General features: G+C 41.2%; 1 protein-coding gene across 2 annotated transcripts in view; it reads left to right on the top strand.

The window, feature by feature from the left end:
- LOC139389285 (hexokinase-2-like) overlaps positions 1-19,351 on the top strand; it is a 94,390-nt gene that overhangs the window by 57,354 nt on the left and 17,685 nt on the right. Inside the window, exons 7-9 of one of the 2 annotated variants that reach the window (XM_071135871.1) lie at positions 3,105-3,288; positions 3,529-3,690; positions 3,854-4,087. In XM_071135871.1, coding sequence (XP_070991972.1) covers positions 3,105-3,288; positions 3,529-3,690; positions 3,854-4,087 — 580 coding nt within the window. Of the gene's footprint in view, positions 1-3,104; positions 3,289-3,528; positions 3,695-3,853; positions 4,088-19,351 lie in introns of both variants that reach the window. The other variant, XM_071135872.1, reaches the window with a different exon arrangement.

The following is a 19,351-nucleotide window of genomic DNA, read 5'->3' as shown; positions in this document are numbered from 1 at the left end:
CTCAGCCAGATACTTAGCATACAAGTATCTCAGTCAGATTATATAAAACGCAGGACACGCTAGATAATATCTAGTAATATCATCAACCATGTGTAGTTAACTAGTGATTATGATTGATTGTTTTTTATAAGATAAAGTTTAATGCTAGATAGCAACTTACCTTGGCTTACTGCATTCGCGTAACAGGCAGTCTCCTTGTGGAGTGCAACGAGAGAGAGGCAGGTTATTATTGCGTTGGACTAGTTAACTGTAATGTTGCAAGATTGGATCCCCCGAGCTGACAAAGTGAAAATCTGTCGTTCTGCCCCCGAACGAGGCAGTTAACTCACCGTTCCTAGGCCGTCATTGAAAATAAGAATGTGTTCTTAACTGACTTGCCTAGTTAAATAAAGGTATAAAAAAAAAAAAACGGCACATCGGCGCCCAGAAATCGGCCCTAATTAATCGGCCATTCCAATTAATCGGTCGATCTCTACATTGTAGCACCCGCATTAAAGAGATTTTCCAGTACTTTTGTATACTTTTAATCCAGTAGTTTTGAAAGTAGCACTCATGAGCCAAAGGTGGTCTCCGAAAATTGCGTATTACGTCACATACAGTACCAGTCAAAAGTTTGGACACATCTACTCATTCAAGGGTTTTTCGTTATTTTTACTATTTTCTACATTGTAGATTCTTCAAAGTAGCTACCCTTTGCCTTAATGACATATTTGCACACTCTTGGCATTTTCTCAACCAGCTTCATGAGGTAGTCATCTGGAATATATTTCAATTAACAGGTGTGACTTTTTAAATGTTAATCTGTGGAATTTCTTTGCTTCTTAATCTGTTTGAGGCAATCAGTTGTGTTGTGACAGGGTAGGGGAGATATACAGAAAATAGCCCTATTTGGTAAAAGACCAAGTCAATATTATGGCAAGAACAGCTCAAATAAGCAAAGACAAAAACGACAGTACATTATTACTTTTAAGACATGAAGGTTGGTCAATGCAGAACATTTCAGGAACTTTGAAAGTCTATTCAAGTGCAGTCGCAAAAACCATCAAGAGATATGATGAAACTGGCTCTCATGAGGACGGCCACAGGAAAGGAAGACCCAGAGTTACATCTGCTGCAGAGGATAAGTTCATTAGCGTTAACTGTACCTTAGATTGCAGCCCAAATAAATGCTTCACAGAGTTCAAGTAAGACACATCTCAACATCAACTGTTCAGAGGAGACTGCGTGAATCAGGCCTTCGTGGTCGAATTGCTGCAAAGAAACCACAATTAAAGGGCACCAATAATAAGAAGAGACTTGCTTGGGCCAAGAAACAAGAGCAATGGACATTAGACCGGTGGAAATCTTTCCTTTGGTCTGATGAGTCCAAATTTGAGATTTTTGGTTCCAACCGCCCTGTCTTTGTGAGACACAGAGTAGGTGGACGGATGATCACCACATGTGTGGTTCCCACTGTGAAGCATGGAAGAGGAGATGTGATGGTGTGGGGGTGTTTTGCTGGTGACACTGTCTGTGATTTATTTAGAATTCAATGCACACTTAACCAGCATGGCTACCACAGCATTCTGCAGCGATATGCCATCCTATCTGGTTTGTGCTTCGTGGGACTATCATTTGTTTTTCAACAGGAAAATGACCCAAAACACACCTCCAGGCTGTGTAAGGGCTATTTGACCAAGAAGGAGAGTGATGGAGTGCTGCATCAGATAACCTGGCCTCCACAATCACCTGACCTCAACCAATTGAGATGGTTTGGGATGAGTTGGACCGTAGAGTGACGGAAAGGCAGCCAACAATATGTGCGAACTCCTTCAAGACTGTTGGAAAAGCATTCCAGGTGATGCTGGGTGAGAGAATACCAAGTGTGTGCAAAGCTGTCATCAAGGCAAAGGGTGGCTACTTTCAAGAATAAAACATTTATTTTTATTTGTTTAACCCTTTTTTGTTCACTACATGATTCCACGTTTGTTGTTTCATAGTTTTGATGTGTTTACTATTATTCTAAAATGTAGAAAGTAGTAAAAATAAAGAAAATCCTTGAATGAGTAGGTGTGACCAAACTTTTGACTGGTACTGTATTTGCAGAAAACATCATCTGAAACACAACCAAAACATATTGCAAAGGCATGCAACAAGTTTGTAGAGTCACAAGCTTGATATCATTGCATGCTAGGAATTTGGGACCAAATACTAATCTTTTGACTAAATTGAATACACTATAAGTGAATTTGTCCAACTACTTATGACACCTTCAAATGGGCGGACTATATATGTAAAGTGCATTTATTTCTAAACGGTAAAACAGACATGTATAAAATTACCCTTAAAAAGAAGGCGACATTCTGTTTAAAACATTTGATCTCAAATTCAAAATGCTGGCGTATAGAGCCAAATTAAAAGTTTTAGCTTCACTGTCCAAATAAATATGTAGGGGAGTGTAATTGCATACTGAACACTGAAGGCCTCCATTGGGAACACATTCCATACATAATTAGTAGGACTCAATCAGTATGTAAATAATGGAACTACTCTTGTTGTATTGTGACATGTTCAAGTGTGCTTTGGCATTAGGGTGAGAAAAGCTTACCGTTGAAACGTGTCTAAGTTTAGTATAATTATAAACCTAGAAGTGTGGTTGTTGAGGGAAGGTGAACAGGCAGGAAATGAAAAGCTATTTATATCATCAGATTAGTCATACATTCTCAATATACAAATTATTTAATTTTAAACACTATTTGAAAAAAAAAACACCCAGCATCTCGTGTCTGTTGTTCAACAAAACAAACATTTATTTTGCTGATCATCCCAAAAATGTAGCTGGCACAAATAACAGCAGGGATACTCTGTTGTAACCAAGCCTGGAGGGCCAGATGGAGTACTGTTAGTTTCCAGATTTGAGAGAATCCTTGAATTACAGTATGGAGCCGAGCTCAAGACTAGTGTAATGTAGGGCTCACCTGGGCCTGGAAAGAGGTGTCTAAAATAGCCCAGACAGAAAGAGATAGAAGGGGGGCCCTTTTGAGGCCTTAAATGCCACATGGCGTGATGAGGCCTTCGTAAGTAAGAAGTACAGTATGACCATGTTGTCTGTTGCTGCCCCCCAGGCACTGGCACCAATGCCTGCTACATGGAGGAGATGCGTCACCTGGAGCTGGTGGAAGGGGACGAGGGGAGGATGTGTGTTAACATGGAGTGGGGGGCATTTGGGGACGATGGCGCTCTGGATGATCTTCGTACAGACTTCGACCAGGAGATCGATGCCGGCTCCCTCAACCCCGGCAAACAGCTGTGAGTGACAGACAGACAACTGGCCCGCCCTCTACTTCTACTATATTGTATATTACACTAGTCCTCTCTGTCTGTTGCCCAATCCCACCTGGAAAAGATATCAACCTCCAGCTGCTATATAGATCTGGCTTTGTGTTGAAAGTGTAATTTTCAGCTTGTTGTTAAGTATCACCCTCAGAATTTACTCACAGCTAGCCAGGTGTTGTAGTAAATGTGTGACAGCCTGCTGTGTGTGTGTAGGTTTGAGAAGATGATCAGTGGGATGTACATGGGCGAGCTGGTGCGTCTGATCCTAGTAAAGATGGCCAAGGAGGACATGGTGTTTCAGGGTCACATCACCCCTGACCTCGTCACCAATGGACAACTCCAGACCAGCTTTGTCTCTGCCATCGAGAATGACAAGTTAGTCGTTTTTGTGTGTGTACGATATGTGGGCCTATCTTGATATAACTTGGTTCATGATGATGATGATAATAGGTAGTAAATGTAATTCATACAAATACCAAACTGAATGTTATACTTTATAAGCTGGTATGTAACTGAGGTGGTACTATTTTCCTGACAGAGACAAGGAGGGTCTGGTGAGTACAGAGAAGATGCTGAGGGGGCTGGGCCTGGACCCCTCTGTGGAGGACTGCGTGGCCACTCGGAGGGTGTGTCAGGTGGTGTCGACCCGGGCCGCCCACCTGTGTGCTGCCACCCTGGCCGCTGTGTTAAGACAGATCAGAGACAACAAGGCTGCAGAGAGGCTGAGGACAACAATAGGAGTGGACGGCTCTGTCTACAAGTACCACCCACAGTGAGTGGGAGTGGGTGGGTGGGGGGGGGTGCGCAAGGTGTGTGTGTGCAAGTGCATGTATGAGTGAGGGTATGTGCGAGTGTGTGGTGTTGCGTGTGTGCGAGAGAGTGCTTGCCTATTTATTAGTGCGTGTGTGTATCTCCGTGTTTGAGCATGGAGATACTGTACTCTGGGGTTATCTCTAACATAGTTGGGGTCAATGATGCTGCCATTGCAACTCCCTTAAATTCAGAATAGAACAGATGAAGTGTTGCACTTGACATGGAGCTCTGATAATCTACTCTGAGGCACTACTCACTGAAGTATAGAAGACATACTCTCATTTCTATTAGAATTAACTATACTAGACTGCACAGTGTAATTACAGTGGAACTGACCCTCCGATCTTAAAGCTCCCATGCAGTCTTAAATTTTTTTTTTTAAGTCATCACTGTATGTCTAATACATCACTCTGTGTTTATTTTATAAAAATAACTCCAAATTATATGTTTTATAATGTTTTTCCTGGAGCCCAGGGCCTAAAAAATGTTTGGTCCACCAACCACTGTGGTAGGTAGATAAAAAAAAAAATCTAACAGCCACTCAGATTTTTTACCTTCCCAAGAATGTTTTTGTTGTTGCTATAATTTCACCAAGAAACAGAAAAAACAGATGAACATGCTTTGTAAAGTTCCTAAAACAATAATACATTTATTACTAGTAAGGTAGCCTGGCGGGTAGGAGTATTGGGCCACTAACCGAAAGGTTGCTGGATCGTATCGCAGACATGTCTGTAAATGTAATTCTGACCCTGAGCAAGGCACTTAACCCCCAACAACAACTGCTCCCAGGGCGCCAAAGATGTCGATTAAGGCAACCCCCATCACCACTCTTGATTCAGCCACCGGCACCACTCAAGGACATTCAGAGACTTGTCCCGAAGCCACTCCTGCATTGTCTTGGCTGTGTGCTTAGTGTCGTTGTCCTGTTGGAAGGTGAACCTTCGCCCCAGTCTGAGGTCTTGAGCACTCTGAAGCAGGTTTTGATCAAGGATCTATTTGTACTTTGCGCCGTTCATCTTTCCCTCTATCCTGACTAGTCTCCCTGCCACTGCAAAACATCCCCCTTTTTATACCTGTGCACAGCGCTTCTAAAAATGAAGCTTTCACTCAGCTGTACACAGCCCCCAGCCAGGCAGTGTTGCAGTGCGAGGTAGGATAGGTTAAGTAGGATTCGTAGTTCTTTGACTTAGTACAATTTAATTTACCAGCTATGAAACAAAACAGCAGAAATTCTTTGAAAACAGCTACTGTAGAATTTGTTTTGCTATAAATGTGATCATACTTGACTATTTTTATTGTTAAATGCTCGCACTGTGGAGCCCTTACCCTCCAATGCCAAAATTTACTCGCATTTGGCGGGTGGCAAGTGTTAATTTTAAAACCTGCCTTAGGCTTTTGGACATTGAAATGCTCAGTCTGATCGTGTGGACATTAGGACACAAATTTGAAGATATTTACATACAAAGCCCTGATTGGCTGATTGGATGGTCTAATCCTGAATGATGATTGGTTAAAACCACATTCCAGCCGGTGTCTATTCCGGGAAGTTGCCACAGATGCCTATTTACTCTGTTCCATCTGACTGCGCAATCCACTGTTTCATCAGCCCAGCCAGGCAACTTATAAACTTGATTTCCACTATAAAAAGCATCTAGACATTATCTCACATTTCTTTTAGACTAGCATTTTGTTTTCAACAGCGGAGATTTTCTGTCTGTCCCTCAGACATTTGCAACATTGTTTCAATATTGAAATTCGAACTCCTGCTGTCCCATAGTAATTAACGTGTCGGCAGTTTGGACGAGACAGACAGGTAGGCAGCGTTTCTCAGCCAGTCTAGATAATGAATCAGTTGGAATCTTTTTATGGATATACATTTGAAGTCAGAAGTTTACATACACCTTAGCCAGATACATTTAAAATCAGTTTTTCACAATTCCTGACATTTATTCCTAGTAAAAATTCCCGGTCTTAGGTCAGTTAGGATCACCACTTTATTTTAAGAATGTGAAATGTCAAAATAATTGTCTCGAGAATGATTTATTTCATATTTTTTCTTTCTTCACATTCCCAGTGGGTCAGAAGTTTTCATACACTCAATTAGTATTTGGTAGCATTGCCTTTAATTGTTTAACTTGGGTCAAACGTTTCGGGTAGCCTTCCACTAGCTTCCCACAATAAGTTGGGTGAGTTTTGGCCCATTCCTCCTGACAGAACTTGCACACACTTTTTCAGTTTTGCCCACACATTTCCTATAGGATTGAGGTCAAGGCTTTGTGATGGCCATTCAAATACCTTGACTTTGTTGTCCTTAAGCCATTTTGCCACAACTTTGGAAGTATGTTTGCGGTCATTGTCCATTTGGAAGACCCATTTGCGAACAAGCTTTAACTTCCTGACTGATGTCTTGAGATGTTGCTTCAACATCCATCTATTTTGTGAAGTGCACCAGTCCCTTCTGCAGCAAAGCACTCCCACAACATGATGCTGCCAACCCCATGCTTTCACGGTTGGGATGGTGTTCTTCGACTTGCAAAGCGTCCCCCTTTTTCCTCAAAACATAATGATGGTCATTATGGTCAAACGGTTCTATTTTTGTTTCATCAGACCAAAGGACATTTCTCCAAAAAGTACAATCTTTGTCCCCATGTGCAGTTTCAAACCGTAGTCTGACTTTTTTTTATGGCGGATTTGGAACAGTGGCTTCTTCCTTGCTGAGAGGCCTTTCAGGTTATGTCGATATAGGACTCGTTTTACTGCGGATATAGATACTTTTGTACCTGTTTCCTTCAGCATCTTCACAAGGTCCTTTGCTGTTGTTCTGTGATTCATTTGCACTTTTCACACCAAAGTACGTTGATCTCTAGGAGACAGAACGCATCTCCTTCCTGAGCGGTATGACGGCTGCGTGGGCCCATGGTGTATACTTGCATACTATTGTTTGTACAGATGAACGTGGTACCTCATCCTTGCTCCCAAGGATGAACCAGACTTGTGGAGGTAAACATTTATTTTTCTGTGGTCTTGGCTGATTTCTTTTGATTTTCCCATGTCAAGCAAAGAGGCACTGAGTTTGAAGGTAGGCCTTGAAATACATCCACAGGTACACCTTCAATTGACTGAAATTATGTCAGTTAGCCTATCAGAAGCTTCTAAAGCCATGACATATTTTCTAGAATTTCCCAAGCTGTTGAATCTAGCGCTAATTTTTTTTATTTTTGGAAAAATAACGTTCCCAAAGTAAACAGGCTATTTTTCAGGACCAGAAAATAGAATATGCATATAATTGACAGCTTGGGATGGAAAACACTCTAAAGTTTCCAAAACTGTAAAGATATTGTCTGTGAGTATAACAGAACTGATATTGCAGGCAAAAGAATGAGAAAAATCCAATCAGGAACGTAGCGGTTTCTAAATAAGAGTCCCTTCCTATGCTTCCCTATTGAGCAGTGAATGCGATATCAAAGAGATTCCTTTTTCTATGGCTTCCTTAATGTGTCTAGTATCACAAGACATCAGGCTTTTATTTTGAAAAATGAGCGTGTACAACAACATTGCGTCAGTGTCCACCTGATGGCTCTTTGTGTATTTCTCGCGCAAAAGACTGAGGTAGCCATTTTTCCACCCGGCCTTACTGAAAAAAGCTCTGTCCCAGTTTATATTATCGAATAGATATTTGAAAAACACCTTGAGGATTGATTATAAACAACGTTTGCCATGTTTCTGTCGATATTATGGAGCTAATTTGGAATATTTTTCGGCATTGTCGTGACCACAATTTCTGGTCGTTTTCTCAGCCAAACGTGAAGAACTAGTTATTTTTGGCTACAAAATTTTAAAAAAAGGAAAAAAAGGAACATTTGCTATCTAACTGGGAGTCTCGTGAGTGAAAACATCCGAAGCTCATCAAAGTTAAACGATTTAATTTGATTGCTTTTCTGATTTTCGTGACCAGATTGCCTGCTGCTAGCTAGGCATAATGCTATGCTAGGCTATCGATAAACTTATACAAATGTGTCTTGCTTTGGCTGTAAAGCATATTTTCAAAATCTGAGATGACAGGGTGATTTAACAAAAGGCTAAGCTGCGTTTGAATATATTTCACTTGTGATTTCATGAATATGAATATTTTCTAGTAAGAGTTTTTGTCCGTTGCGTTATGCTACTTAGTGTCAGTTGATGACAATTCTCCCGGATCCGGGATGGGTAGATCCAAGAGTTAAAGGCACAGTCAACTTAGTGTATGTAAACTTCTGACACACTGGAATTTTGATACAGTGAGTTATACGTGAAATAATCTGTAAACAATTGTTGGAAAAATGTATTGTCATGCGTAAAGTAGATGTCCTAACCGACTTGCCAAAACTAGTTTGTTCACAAGACATTTGTGGAGTGGTTGAAAAACTAGCTTTAATGACTCCAACCTAAGTGTATGTAAACTTCGACTTCAACTGTATACAAAAAAATGTCAATTGAAAAAAGGTAAAACGGAACACAGCTAATTTGCAGTCTTTCCAGCTTCAGTTTGAAGTGATTGTGTTAGCTGTGTTGTTGGCTAGCTCCTCTGAACAACAGTGTCCTGACGAGTGAGCACATTTTCTATGCCAGGCGAAATTGCACTTCATTAATTAATTGTTATGGATTTATCCAAATAAATGTCACTATAAAACAAATTATGCAAATGCGGCTACTTTGCTGTTATTCTGTCTGCACTTTTTGACGTGACTGTAAATTAGCCGTAGTTAGCTAGCTAGTGTTGGTATTTGTTTCATTGTTCCTTGTCAATCATTGGCTCATTGGTGAAATTAGAATTATGACAATATCTTTAATTAAATCATTCAAAAACCTTTATTAATGCAATTGCAGACAGAAGTTGACAACAGGAACATAACGCATGTTTCCGAGTAAGTTCTGCATCAAAGAAAAGGTCACATTATATTTTATTAAACCCGAAGTCCAGGCCTAGTGATGTCACTGCCTACTGTAGTGGAAATTTCCTGTATTTACCAAATCATGAGACCAAACCACCACACAAGTCAGAGTTATCATAAAGTCCATCTTTAATTATTATGAGCTCCATCACAACCCTGTGACTCTCAGATCAATTCAGTGTCTATAAAAGAATTCTCTGAGAGTGCTTACAAAACAGTTGTTAGAATCATTTATAGCCAAGACACACCCATCTCAACTCACATGACGAATAACAGATCTTAGGAAAATTACAAAGGAAGACTTTACTTGAGAGAGGAGTATCCCATAGCCAGACAGCATTAGCTATAAATTATCGTTCAGTTTGCTCTCCTAAAACGAGGTTCTACTTCTCGTTCTTGGTACAACATAGTACCAAGACATTACCTCATCCACTAGCATATATCAAATACACCCCTCCTGGACAAGAACACAGAGACACAGTGACTGGCACACAGACATTGTGGAGCCAAGAGATAATTGGTTCCCCCTCAATCACCCCTTCACATGGTTTAAAAGATATGTTTACATATGAAGACAAGCTTGACCTCTCCTCTCTCTGCAGCCCAAGTAACTGAACCCAGGACAGAGAAAGGATAACTGCAAATGGCCACCACTATAGTACAACAAGATACATTCTAAATGAGAAGTAACTCACAAGCATATAATGAAAATAAAACATCTGATCTATGTTACCCAACTATTCTGATTCATCCCCAACACTACATCATTATCTTTTACTCATGAGGTGAAATTAGTCCAAAACCATGCCTACTCAACACTAAAACTCTTATTTATATAGCTATCTAAAAGCTTAGCAGTAAATGTCCAAGTTTATTTATAGTGGAATGTCTAACTAATCTCTTATCTCTTACCCTCCCCTGCAGAGTTCTGTCTTCACAGTCAAACATTTCTCAGACAGTTTCTTCATAAGAGGCAGAGAGCCTACAAAAGTACTGTGGAACAATATTAAACCTCATAATGTATATATATTGTTAATCTGTAGTCTAAGACCCTATACCCTATAAATGTAAGGAGGGAGGGGTCTTATAACCCCTCCCCTTCTATTAATACAACATAAGCATAATCAATTATTATAATACATCAAACATTTGGTACAGCCCCTATCATGACCCTTAGGTGAACCTGAAGCAAGGATATGCATATTATTGATACCATTTGAAAGGAAAAACCTTGAAGTTTTTGGAAATGTAAAATTAATGTAGGAGAATATAACACATAAGATATGGAAAACGATAATACAAACCAAAAAACATGGATTTCTTAAATCATCTTTGAAATGCAAGTGAAAGGCCGTCATTTCAGATAGGAGACTGTGTAATTTAGATTTTGGCCACCAGATGACAGCAGTGTGTGCGCAAAGTTTCAGACTGATCCAATGAAGATTTACATTACTGCACAATAAAGTCTGCCAGGAGTTTTCAAAATGTGTCGAATTGGTCAATTGATACATTTTCAAGTACATAGCTATAGAGAACATACAAAAATAATAAAACATTTCAGTTTACACACTCCCAGGAATGTCATATATAATAGATTATTAGCTTATACAATAGTTTTCAAGCCCTGCCACATAAGACGAGTGTCGGAGCCGGTGTAGTATGATTCAATCTTAGCCCTGTATTGACGCTTTGCCTGTTTGATGGTTCGTAGCAGGGCATAGCAGGATTTCTGGTAAGCTTCCGGGTTAGAGTCCCACACCTTGAAAGCGGCAGCTCTAACCTTTATAGAGCCTTTAGCTCTATGCGAATGTGGCCTGTAATTCATGGCTTCTGGTTGGGGTATGTACGTACAGTCACTGTGGGGACGACGTCCTCGATGCACTTATTGATAAAGCCAGTGACTGATGTGGTGTACTCCTCAATGCCATCGGAAGAATCCCGGAACATGTTCCAGTCTGTGATAGCAAAACAGTCCTGTAGTTTAGCATCTGATTCATCTGACCACTTTTTTATAGAGTCACTGGTGCTTTTTGCTTTAATCATTGCTTGTAAGCAGGAATCAGGAGGATAGAGTTGTGGTCGGATTTACCAAATAGAGGGAAGGGGAGAGCTTTGTTTGCGTCTCTGTGTGTGGAGTACAAGTGATCCAGAATTTTTTTCCCCTCTGGTTGCACATTTAACATGTTGATAGATATTTGGTAGAACTGATTTAAGTTTCCCTGCATTAAAGTCTCCTGCCACTAGGAGCGCCGCCTCTGGGTGAGTGGTTTCCTGTTTGCTTATTTCCTTATACAGCTGGCTGAGAGCGGTCTTAGTGCCGGCATATGTCTGTGGCGGTAAATAAACAGCCACGAAAAGTATTTCTGAGAACTCTCTAGGCAAGTAGTGTGGCCTGCAATTTATCACAATATACTATACTTCAGGCGAGCAAAATCTAGAGACTTCCTTAGATTTTGTGCACCAGCTGTTGTTTACAAATATGCACAGACCGCCCTCCACCGTCTTACTGGAGTGTGCTGTTCTATCTTGCTGGTGCAGCGTATATCCCACCAGCTGAATATCCATGTTGTCATTCAGCCACGATTCTGTGAAACATAGGATATTACAGTTTTTGATGTCCCGTTGGTAGGATATTCGTGATCGTACCTCGTCTAGTTTATTGTCCAATGATGGCAAATAACGCAAAAAAAAACACATAATGGCACGATTGGTTGGGCGCCCATAACACTGCTGCCATTTCTTCCGGCACCATTTTGTCATTAATGAGTAGGATTGTGTGTTTTCACAGGCAAAAGTGAATAGCTTTTTTAGACTATTGTATTTTAACTAAGCAACATAAATAAATGTTCAATCAGTACTGAATTAATGAACAAAATCATTTTGAACGCAATTTAATGGGCTGTGAATGTTTGTAGAACAGGGTTTGTAGTTGTTAGGAATTTTATGAATAAATGACTAAACAATATCCCCATTTTAAATAGAACTGTAACTAAGTAAACTTATACTCTGTTTTATTATATCTGATTAACAATATGAGTTCATAAGTGAGGGATTGTGGAGCCTGAAACAGGGTGTAATTACATTTAAATAAATACCATTCCAGCCAGGTTGGAGGAGATTAGGAGTGGGGGGTTTTAAGTAAGCAGAAAATGTCTTTAACCTATGGTTGAACCGACGAAACTTAGCTCTGGGGTGTTTTAGATAAGGCAGTGAGTGCATTCCCAGGTTTTCCGTTAACTAGAACTGTCAGCTAAGTGGTGATCGATAATGGTGAGGGGTCAAGAGTTAATTCAGTTATACAGTGGGGCAAAAACGTATTTAGTCAGCCACCAATTGTGCAAGTTCTCCCACTTAAAAAGATGAGAGTGGCCTGTAATTTTCATCATAGGTACACTTCAACTATGACAGACAAAATTAGAAAAAAAATCCAGAAAATCACTTGCTGGAACGGAGGAGAGACCAGCTCTGACTCTTAAAGAGGAGGTTGTTACCCTCCAGGCGATGCACGCCATACCTATGTTACTGCCCAGGGAAACTGCTTTATTACAGAGGGGCGGATTGTGCGCATGCGCCTGTCACGGAGAAATGCTAACACAAGCTTGTTGACATAGCGCCGGGCCATCTCTATGCACTTGTTGAAGTCCTCCTCCCACTAGAACATCCAACTCCTCTGCTGCGCGATGTCAGAGTAAAACACCATTGTCCCGGGGAACATTTGGATGACTACCTCCAAATCAGCTCGCATCTGATGCACCAGGGCTGTCACCTTTTGTGTGTGCCAAGTCGGTTTCACTGAGGTGGATGACTATGATGTCAGGGGGAGCAGCAGCACCTCTGCAGGTTGCCCCACTTCATTCCTTCTTCTGCCTGTAAAGAAACACGCGGGATATCAGTTGAACAAGCTGCTCTCCCTCTGCTCTCATTTCTCCAGACAGACCCGCTCTGTTAAGTCTCCCGTTCTCCAAACATCATGAATGAATCCTAATCCGTAGCTAGTCATTGTTGTTCAATTTCGTTTTTTTCCTGTAGACTTTTCTGAGGCCATATGGTTGTTTTTGCCTGTCTACTTGGTGTTGGGTAGTATGCCTACTTTGTCCGTCCGTATAAGTATTCCATTGCTGACGACGTACTGTCGTTATGTCGCGATCCCCATGCTTTCTTGCTATTATTATTTATTCTTTCCCAGTCATGTTTACTGAGTGACAGATAATTAGAAAATATAATTACAAATGTAGATGGTTTATTTTGATTGTGCAAATGTGTTGGCATAAGTTTCGGGAGAGAAGTTTTGCTCCTCTCAAAAGTGAAACAATGTATGGGGCAAGTGAATTAGACTACCTTCATCTAAATCTGTCTGGAATAATTGCAGGCAGTAGTAGCCAGCCATGCATTAGACTATTTATTAGCCTCCTTTGTTGAGAAATTGAATAGGACTAAGTAAGTAAATGGTGCATTTTCATCGGTCAGGGTCGTTTAACAACGTGTGTGTGAAGGAACTAAACGATACACTCTGAGTGATTTTGCAGTAATGCACACTTGAGGCTTCACCTGCATTTAAAGCGCACTTCTGAATTTTCTGTTCACGAGTAAATCCAATTACCAGTATCAAGTGTGATAAAACGGATACAATTACCAATACGAGTATGATGAGATCGGTACACCCCTAATATTTATCATTAGTTTGTATGTATTTTTAGATATAGCCCCTATTGTAGGCCTAAATGTGTTTGATTGTAGTGTCATCATCTTTACTGCAAAAATAATAGATATATAGAAATAGAAACATAACTGTAATCTACATATTCCTTTGACAGGTAATGAACTGTCCATTGATTAGCACAGTAATTGATAAAAAAAGGACCCATGTTTGCAAAACAAGTGGTTTTGAGTTTATGTCAATATTACACATAGCTAATGGTCACAGAAATCAGGAATTCAGACAGGTTCTATAGAACTTTATATGAGGGACTTTGAATCCTAAGCAATCCTGCCTACACATTGTTTAAAGTACAATAGACAACATAGCTACTGTAGTAGGTCAAAGCTGTGTGATAGAGCATGGGTGAAGTAGGCATTGTGGTGCTCGTGAATTTCCTTAATTTTCCGGCTTCAGAGCAATGCCTACTTCTCACTTAAAACAGTTTTTGGTTTATCATTTGTGTGCGTGTGGTTCCGTGAGGTGTTTTTTTTTTTGTGTGTGTGTATATACACTACTCAAAAAAATAAAGGGAACACTTAAACAACACAATGTAACTCCAAGTCAATCACACTTCTGTGAAATCAAACTGTCCGCTTAGGAAGCAACACTGATTGACAATACATTTCACATGCTGTTGTGCAAATGGAATAGACAACAGGTGGAAATTATAGGCAATTAGCAAGACACCCCCAATAAAGGAGTGGTTCTGCAGGTGGTGACCACAGACCACTTCTCAGTTCCTATGCTTCCTGGCTGATGTTTTGGTCACTTTTGAATGGTGGCGGTGCTTTCACTCTAGTGGTAGCAGGAGACGGAGTCTACAACCCACACAAGTGGCTCAGGTAGTGCAGCTCATCCAGGATGGCACATCAATGCGAGCTGTGGCAAGAAGGTTTGCTGTGTCTGTCAGCGTAGTGTCCAGAGCATGGAGGCTCTACCAGGAGACAGGCCAGTACATCAGGAGACGTGGAGGAGGCCGTAGGAGGGCAACAACCCAGCAGCAGGACCGCTACCTCCGCCTTTGTGCAAGGAGGAGCAGGAGGATCACTGCCAGAGCCCTGCAAAATGACCTCCAGCAGGCCACAAATGTGCATGTGTCTGCTCAAACGGTCAGAAACAGACTCCATGAGGGTGGAATGAGGGCCCGACGTCCACAGGTGGGGGTTGTGCTTACAGCCCAACACCGTGCGGGACGTTTGGCATTTGCCAGAGAACACCAAGATTGGCAAATTCGCCACTGGCGCCCTGTGCTCTTCACAGATGAAAGCAGCTTCACACTGAGTACATGTGACAGACGTGACAGAGTCTGGAGACGCCGTGGAGAACGTTCTGCTGCCTGCAACATCCTCCAGCATGACCGGTTTGGCAGTGGGTCAGTCATGTTGTGGGGTGGCATTTCTTTGGGGGGCCACACAGCCATCCATGTGCTCGCCAGAGGTAGCCTGACTGCCATTAGGTACCGAGATGTGAGATCCTCAGACCCCTTGTGAGACCATATGCTGGTGTGGTTGGCCCTGGGTTCCTCCTAATGCAAGACAATGCTAGACCTCATGTGGCTGGAGTGTTTCAGCAGTTCCTGCAAGAGGAAGGCATTGATGCTATGGACTGGCCCGCCCGTTCCCCAGACCTGAATCCAATTGAGCACATCTGGGACATCATGTCTCGCTCCATCCACCAATGCCACGTTGCACCACAGACTGTCCAGGAGTTGTCTGATGCTTTAGTCCAGGTCTGGGATGAGATCCCTCAGGAGACCATCCGCCACCTCATCAGGAGCATGCCCAGGCGTTGTAGGGAGGTCATACAGGCACGTGGAGGCCACACACACTACTGAGCCTCATTTTGACTTGTTTTAAGGACATTACATCAAAGTTGGATCAGCCTGTAGTGTGGTTTTCCACTTTAATTTTGAGTGTCACTCCAAATCTAGACCTCCATGGGTTGATAAATTTAATTTCCATTGATCATTTTTGTGTGATTTTGTTGTCAGCACATTCAACTATGTAAAGAAAAAAGTATTTAATAAGAATATTTCATTCATTCAGATCTAGGATGTGTTATTTTAGTGTTCCCTTTATTTTTTTGAGCAGTGTATATACATACATACACATATCTATATATACACACACATACACATATGTACACATATACATGCATACATTCACACCCATACACACACACATATCCTACATACCTACAAGTACTCACAAATAATTATTTTTTAACATTTTTTTAAACATATATAAAACTTGCAGCAGCACTATCAAGGTTCTTATTAGCTATTTCTAGCCTTCGCTGAGACGACGAGCCAATAATTAGTTTTTAGATTTTACAGCACCTTACACAACATGTATCTGCACATTTCCCTAGTCACCCCGTTCACTCTGTCCAGTTTGAAATATAGTTGAATAGTGGAGACCAGAGTCTATCAAACTTGGGCTGTCTTTTGTGGAGGTCATTAGTGAGCTTTTCAAGAGGGAGAAAGTCAACAATCTGGTCAATCCACATTTTAAATGTAGGAGATGCACTAAAGGCCCACAATAGAATAATACATTTCTTATCAAAGTATGTAATAGTCATAGGGAAATTTTCTCTGTCATGATCAAGAACAAAGTCCTGTTGGGCATTAAGAAGATAGATACACGGGGTCATATCAAACTGTACATCTAGTATTTTCTGTGCAGCAGTATGTATAGATTGTCAGAATCTGGCAATCTCTCTACAGCTCCAAAATACATGCATATAGGTTCCGCTTTCAGAGGTACATCTTTTACAGTTAGGAGACATATCTGTTTTCATTCTATGGAGTCTCAAAGGAGTGTAATAAAATGTGTACAAAAATGTGTAATTGGATTCTTTCATTTTTACATTAGTAGAGGTGCAGTATACCCTGTTGTAAACCTCCGCCCATAACTCATCACTGATAGTCAGACCAAGGTCCTTTTCCCAAATTATTTTCAACGGAGTATTGGAGGAGCTTCCTTTCTCAGAATGGAGACTATAGATGTAAGATATTTTGCCTTTAATGGATTGTGTTGTGACAGGAAGGGTTTCAACTTCATTCAACTGAGTTCTAAACCTCTTCTTGGAGGTAAATGAGGAAATTACATGTCTAATTTGAAGATTTATATAAAAAAAAGGGATCTTGGCACATTGAATTCACTGCAGAGCTCTTGAAAAGATTTCAGTGTAGTGGTTTTCTGATGAAATACTCTGATTCCTAGAGTATGCCAAAGACTAAAGTTGGCATCCCTCAGGGCTTTTGGCAAGTCTGGGTTGCCTACTATAGGCGAGTGAGAACATATTTGGGAGGAAATGCCCAGGTATTTCTTACAGTCCCTCCACGCTAGTAGGGTGCTGTAAATCACAAAGGTTTTGGCTATATTGCCCACTTCACTAAAGTTATTAATGAATATAATTGAGTTTAAGGGCAATGAACCACAGGATTGGGCTTCTATCTGAATCCACATTGACTCTTGTCTGTTTGTGATCCATGTTAGCATGTTACGGATTTGGGCAGACCAGTAGTACAATTGAAGGGAGGGAAGTGCAAGACCACCCTTAGATTCAGGTTTCGATAGAATGGAAAACTATCGAAACCTGGAAAACGTTCATACGGATGACATTAATTCTTCCTACTAAGCTAATTGGGAGGGAGATCCAGGTTTGGAGATCGTTCTTGATTCGATCCAGGAGTGGAAGATCATTTTCCTTGAGAAGGCTATTCAGATCTGGCGTTATGAAGATCCCGAGGTATTGAAACCCCTGTGTTTTCCATTGGAAAGGACATAGTGTCTTCATAGAGCTGTTGAGTGTAATATTGAGAGGGCAGACAGTGGATTTGTTAAAATTGATCTTATAACCTGAAAACTTGCCATACTGAGCAATTGTGTCTAAAATGAGAGGGAGGGATTTCTCAGGGTTGGATATGTAGAGCAAGACATCAGCCGCGTAAAGCGAAATCTTGTGCTGCAGGCCGCCTGCAGAAACACCCATAATACTTGGATTGTTCCTTATCAGCTCTGCCAGAGGCTCCGCCCCCAACAAGTAGAGCAGGGGGACAGCGAGCACCCTTGTCTTGTGCCCTGTTCCAGAGGGAATCTGTGAGAGTTCAGTCCATTAGTAGTCACCATGGCATTTGGATGAGAGTATAGTGATTTGATCCATTTAATAAAATTTGGGCCCATATTGAACTTTTCTAAGACTGAAAACAGAAAGCTCCACTCCATCCTGTCAAGCGCCTTCTCAGCATCCAGTGAAGCCAGCAGGACAGGGGTCTTCTGTGCGTTTACTTGATCAATAATATCAAAAAGACGGTGAATGTTATCAGAAGAGTATCTGTCTCTAATAAATCCAGTTTGGTCCGCTTTTATTATTTTGGGAAGAAGAGTGTTTAGTCTTTTGGCGAGCAATTTGGTAATTATTTTATAGTCGAAATCCAACAAGCTTATGGGCCGGAAGGACGAGCAGGATAGGGGGTCCTTGTCCTTTTTGAGCAACACTGTAATGCGAGCTGTGTGCATTGAGTCTGGGAGAACTCAGTTTTTGCAAAAATCCTCCAGCATTGGCATGAAGATAGGGCTGAGCTGGGGCCAAAAAGCTTTGTAGAACTCTCTGGGGAATCCATCTGGGCCTGGGGACTTATTAGGTGGCATGGAGGTAATTGCCTCCAAGATCTCATCAGGAGTGAAGGGGGAGTTGAGATCTTCTTGGTCGGTCTCTGATAGTTTAGGTAGCGAGATTCCCTCTAGGAAAGAGTGGAGTTCTGCCTCTGTGTGTTTTCTCTCAGAGATACAGTATATAGTTTGCAGTAAAAATCATGAAAAGTTATATTGATCTTTTTTGGGTCATATGTGACCTCGTCCTCTGCTGTTCGGATAGCCATGATTGTACGCTCTGACTGCTCCTTTTTTAATTGGTAAGTAAGCAATCTACTGGGCCTATTGCTATACTCATGGTATTTCTGTTTAGTAAAGAAAACTTTTTTTTTATCTCCCGAGTGTAGTCCCAATTTAGTTTGGCTTTGGCTGCTTTAAGGTGACTCCAGGAGGTGCTGTCTAGATTGTGTATGTATTTTTTCACAGCATTCCAGCTCCCTCTCAAGATCTAGCCTGTGTGCTTCCATTGCTTTTTTCTTAGAGGAAGCATATGTAATTAGATGACCTCTTAGTGTGGCTTTAGCAGCGTCCCACATTGTGGCCGGAGAAACAGGAGAATCTTTGTTGTCTTGTGTGTAGTTGTCTATCCATGTAGTTACCAATGTATGGAACGCTTCGTTTGATAGCATGGAGGTGTTGAATTTCCAGCTCTTTGACCTCAGGATGTTTTTGCAGAGGTCAAAGCGGAGGTGGACAAAGGCGTGATCTGAAAGTGCTATGGGTCCGATTGTACATGTGGCTGAATTTATGAAACTCTTTGGGATAAAAATGTAATCTATACGGGAGTAGGTGTTATGGACATTAGAGTAGTATGTATAGTCCATAGATGAGCTATTAGTCTCTCTCCAGATATCTATCAGTCCCATCTCTTTAGTAAGAGAGTTCAAAATCTTTGCAGATCTAGGATTTGTGGTGGGGACTTGATATGATTTGTC

The sequence above is a fragment of the Oncorhynchus clarkii genome, chromosome 30, assembly GCF_045791955.1.
Source record: "Oncorhynchus clarkii lewisi isolate Uvic-CL-2024 chromosome 30, UVic_Ocla_1.0, whole genome shotgun sequence".
In the NCBI taxonomy this organism is placed as follows: Eukaryota; Metazoa; Chordata; class Actinopteri; order Salmoniformes; family Salmonidae; genus Oncorhynchus; species Oncorhynchus clarkii.
This window is presented reverse-complemented; position numbering and strand designations above follow the sequence as displayed.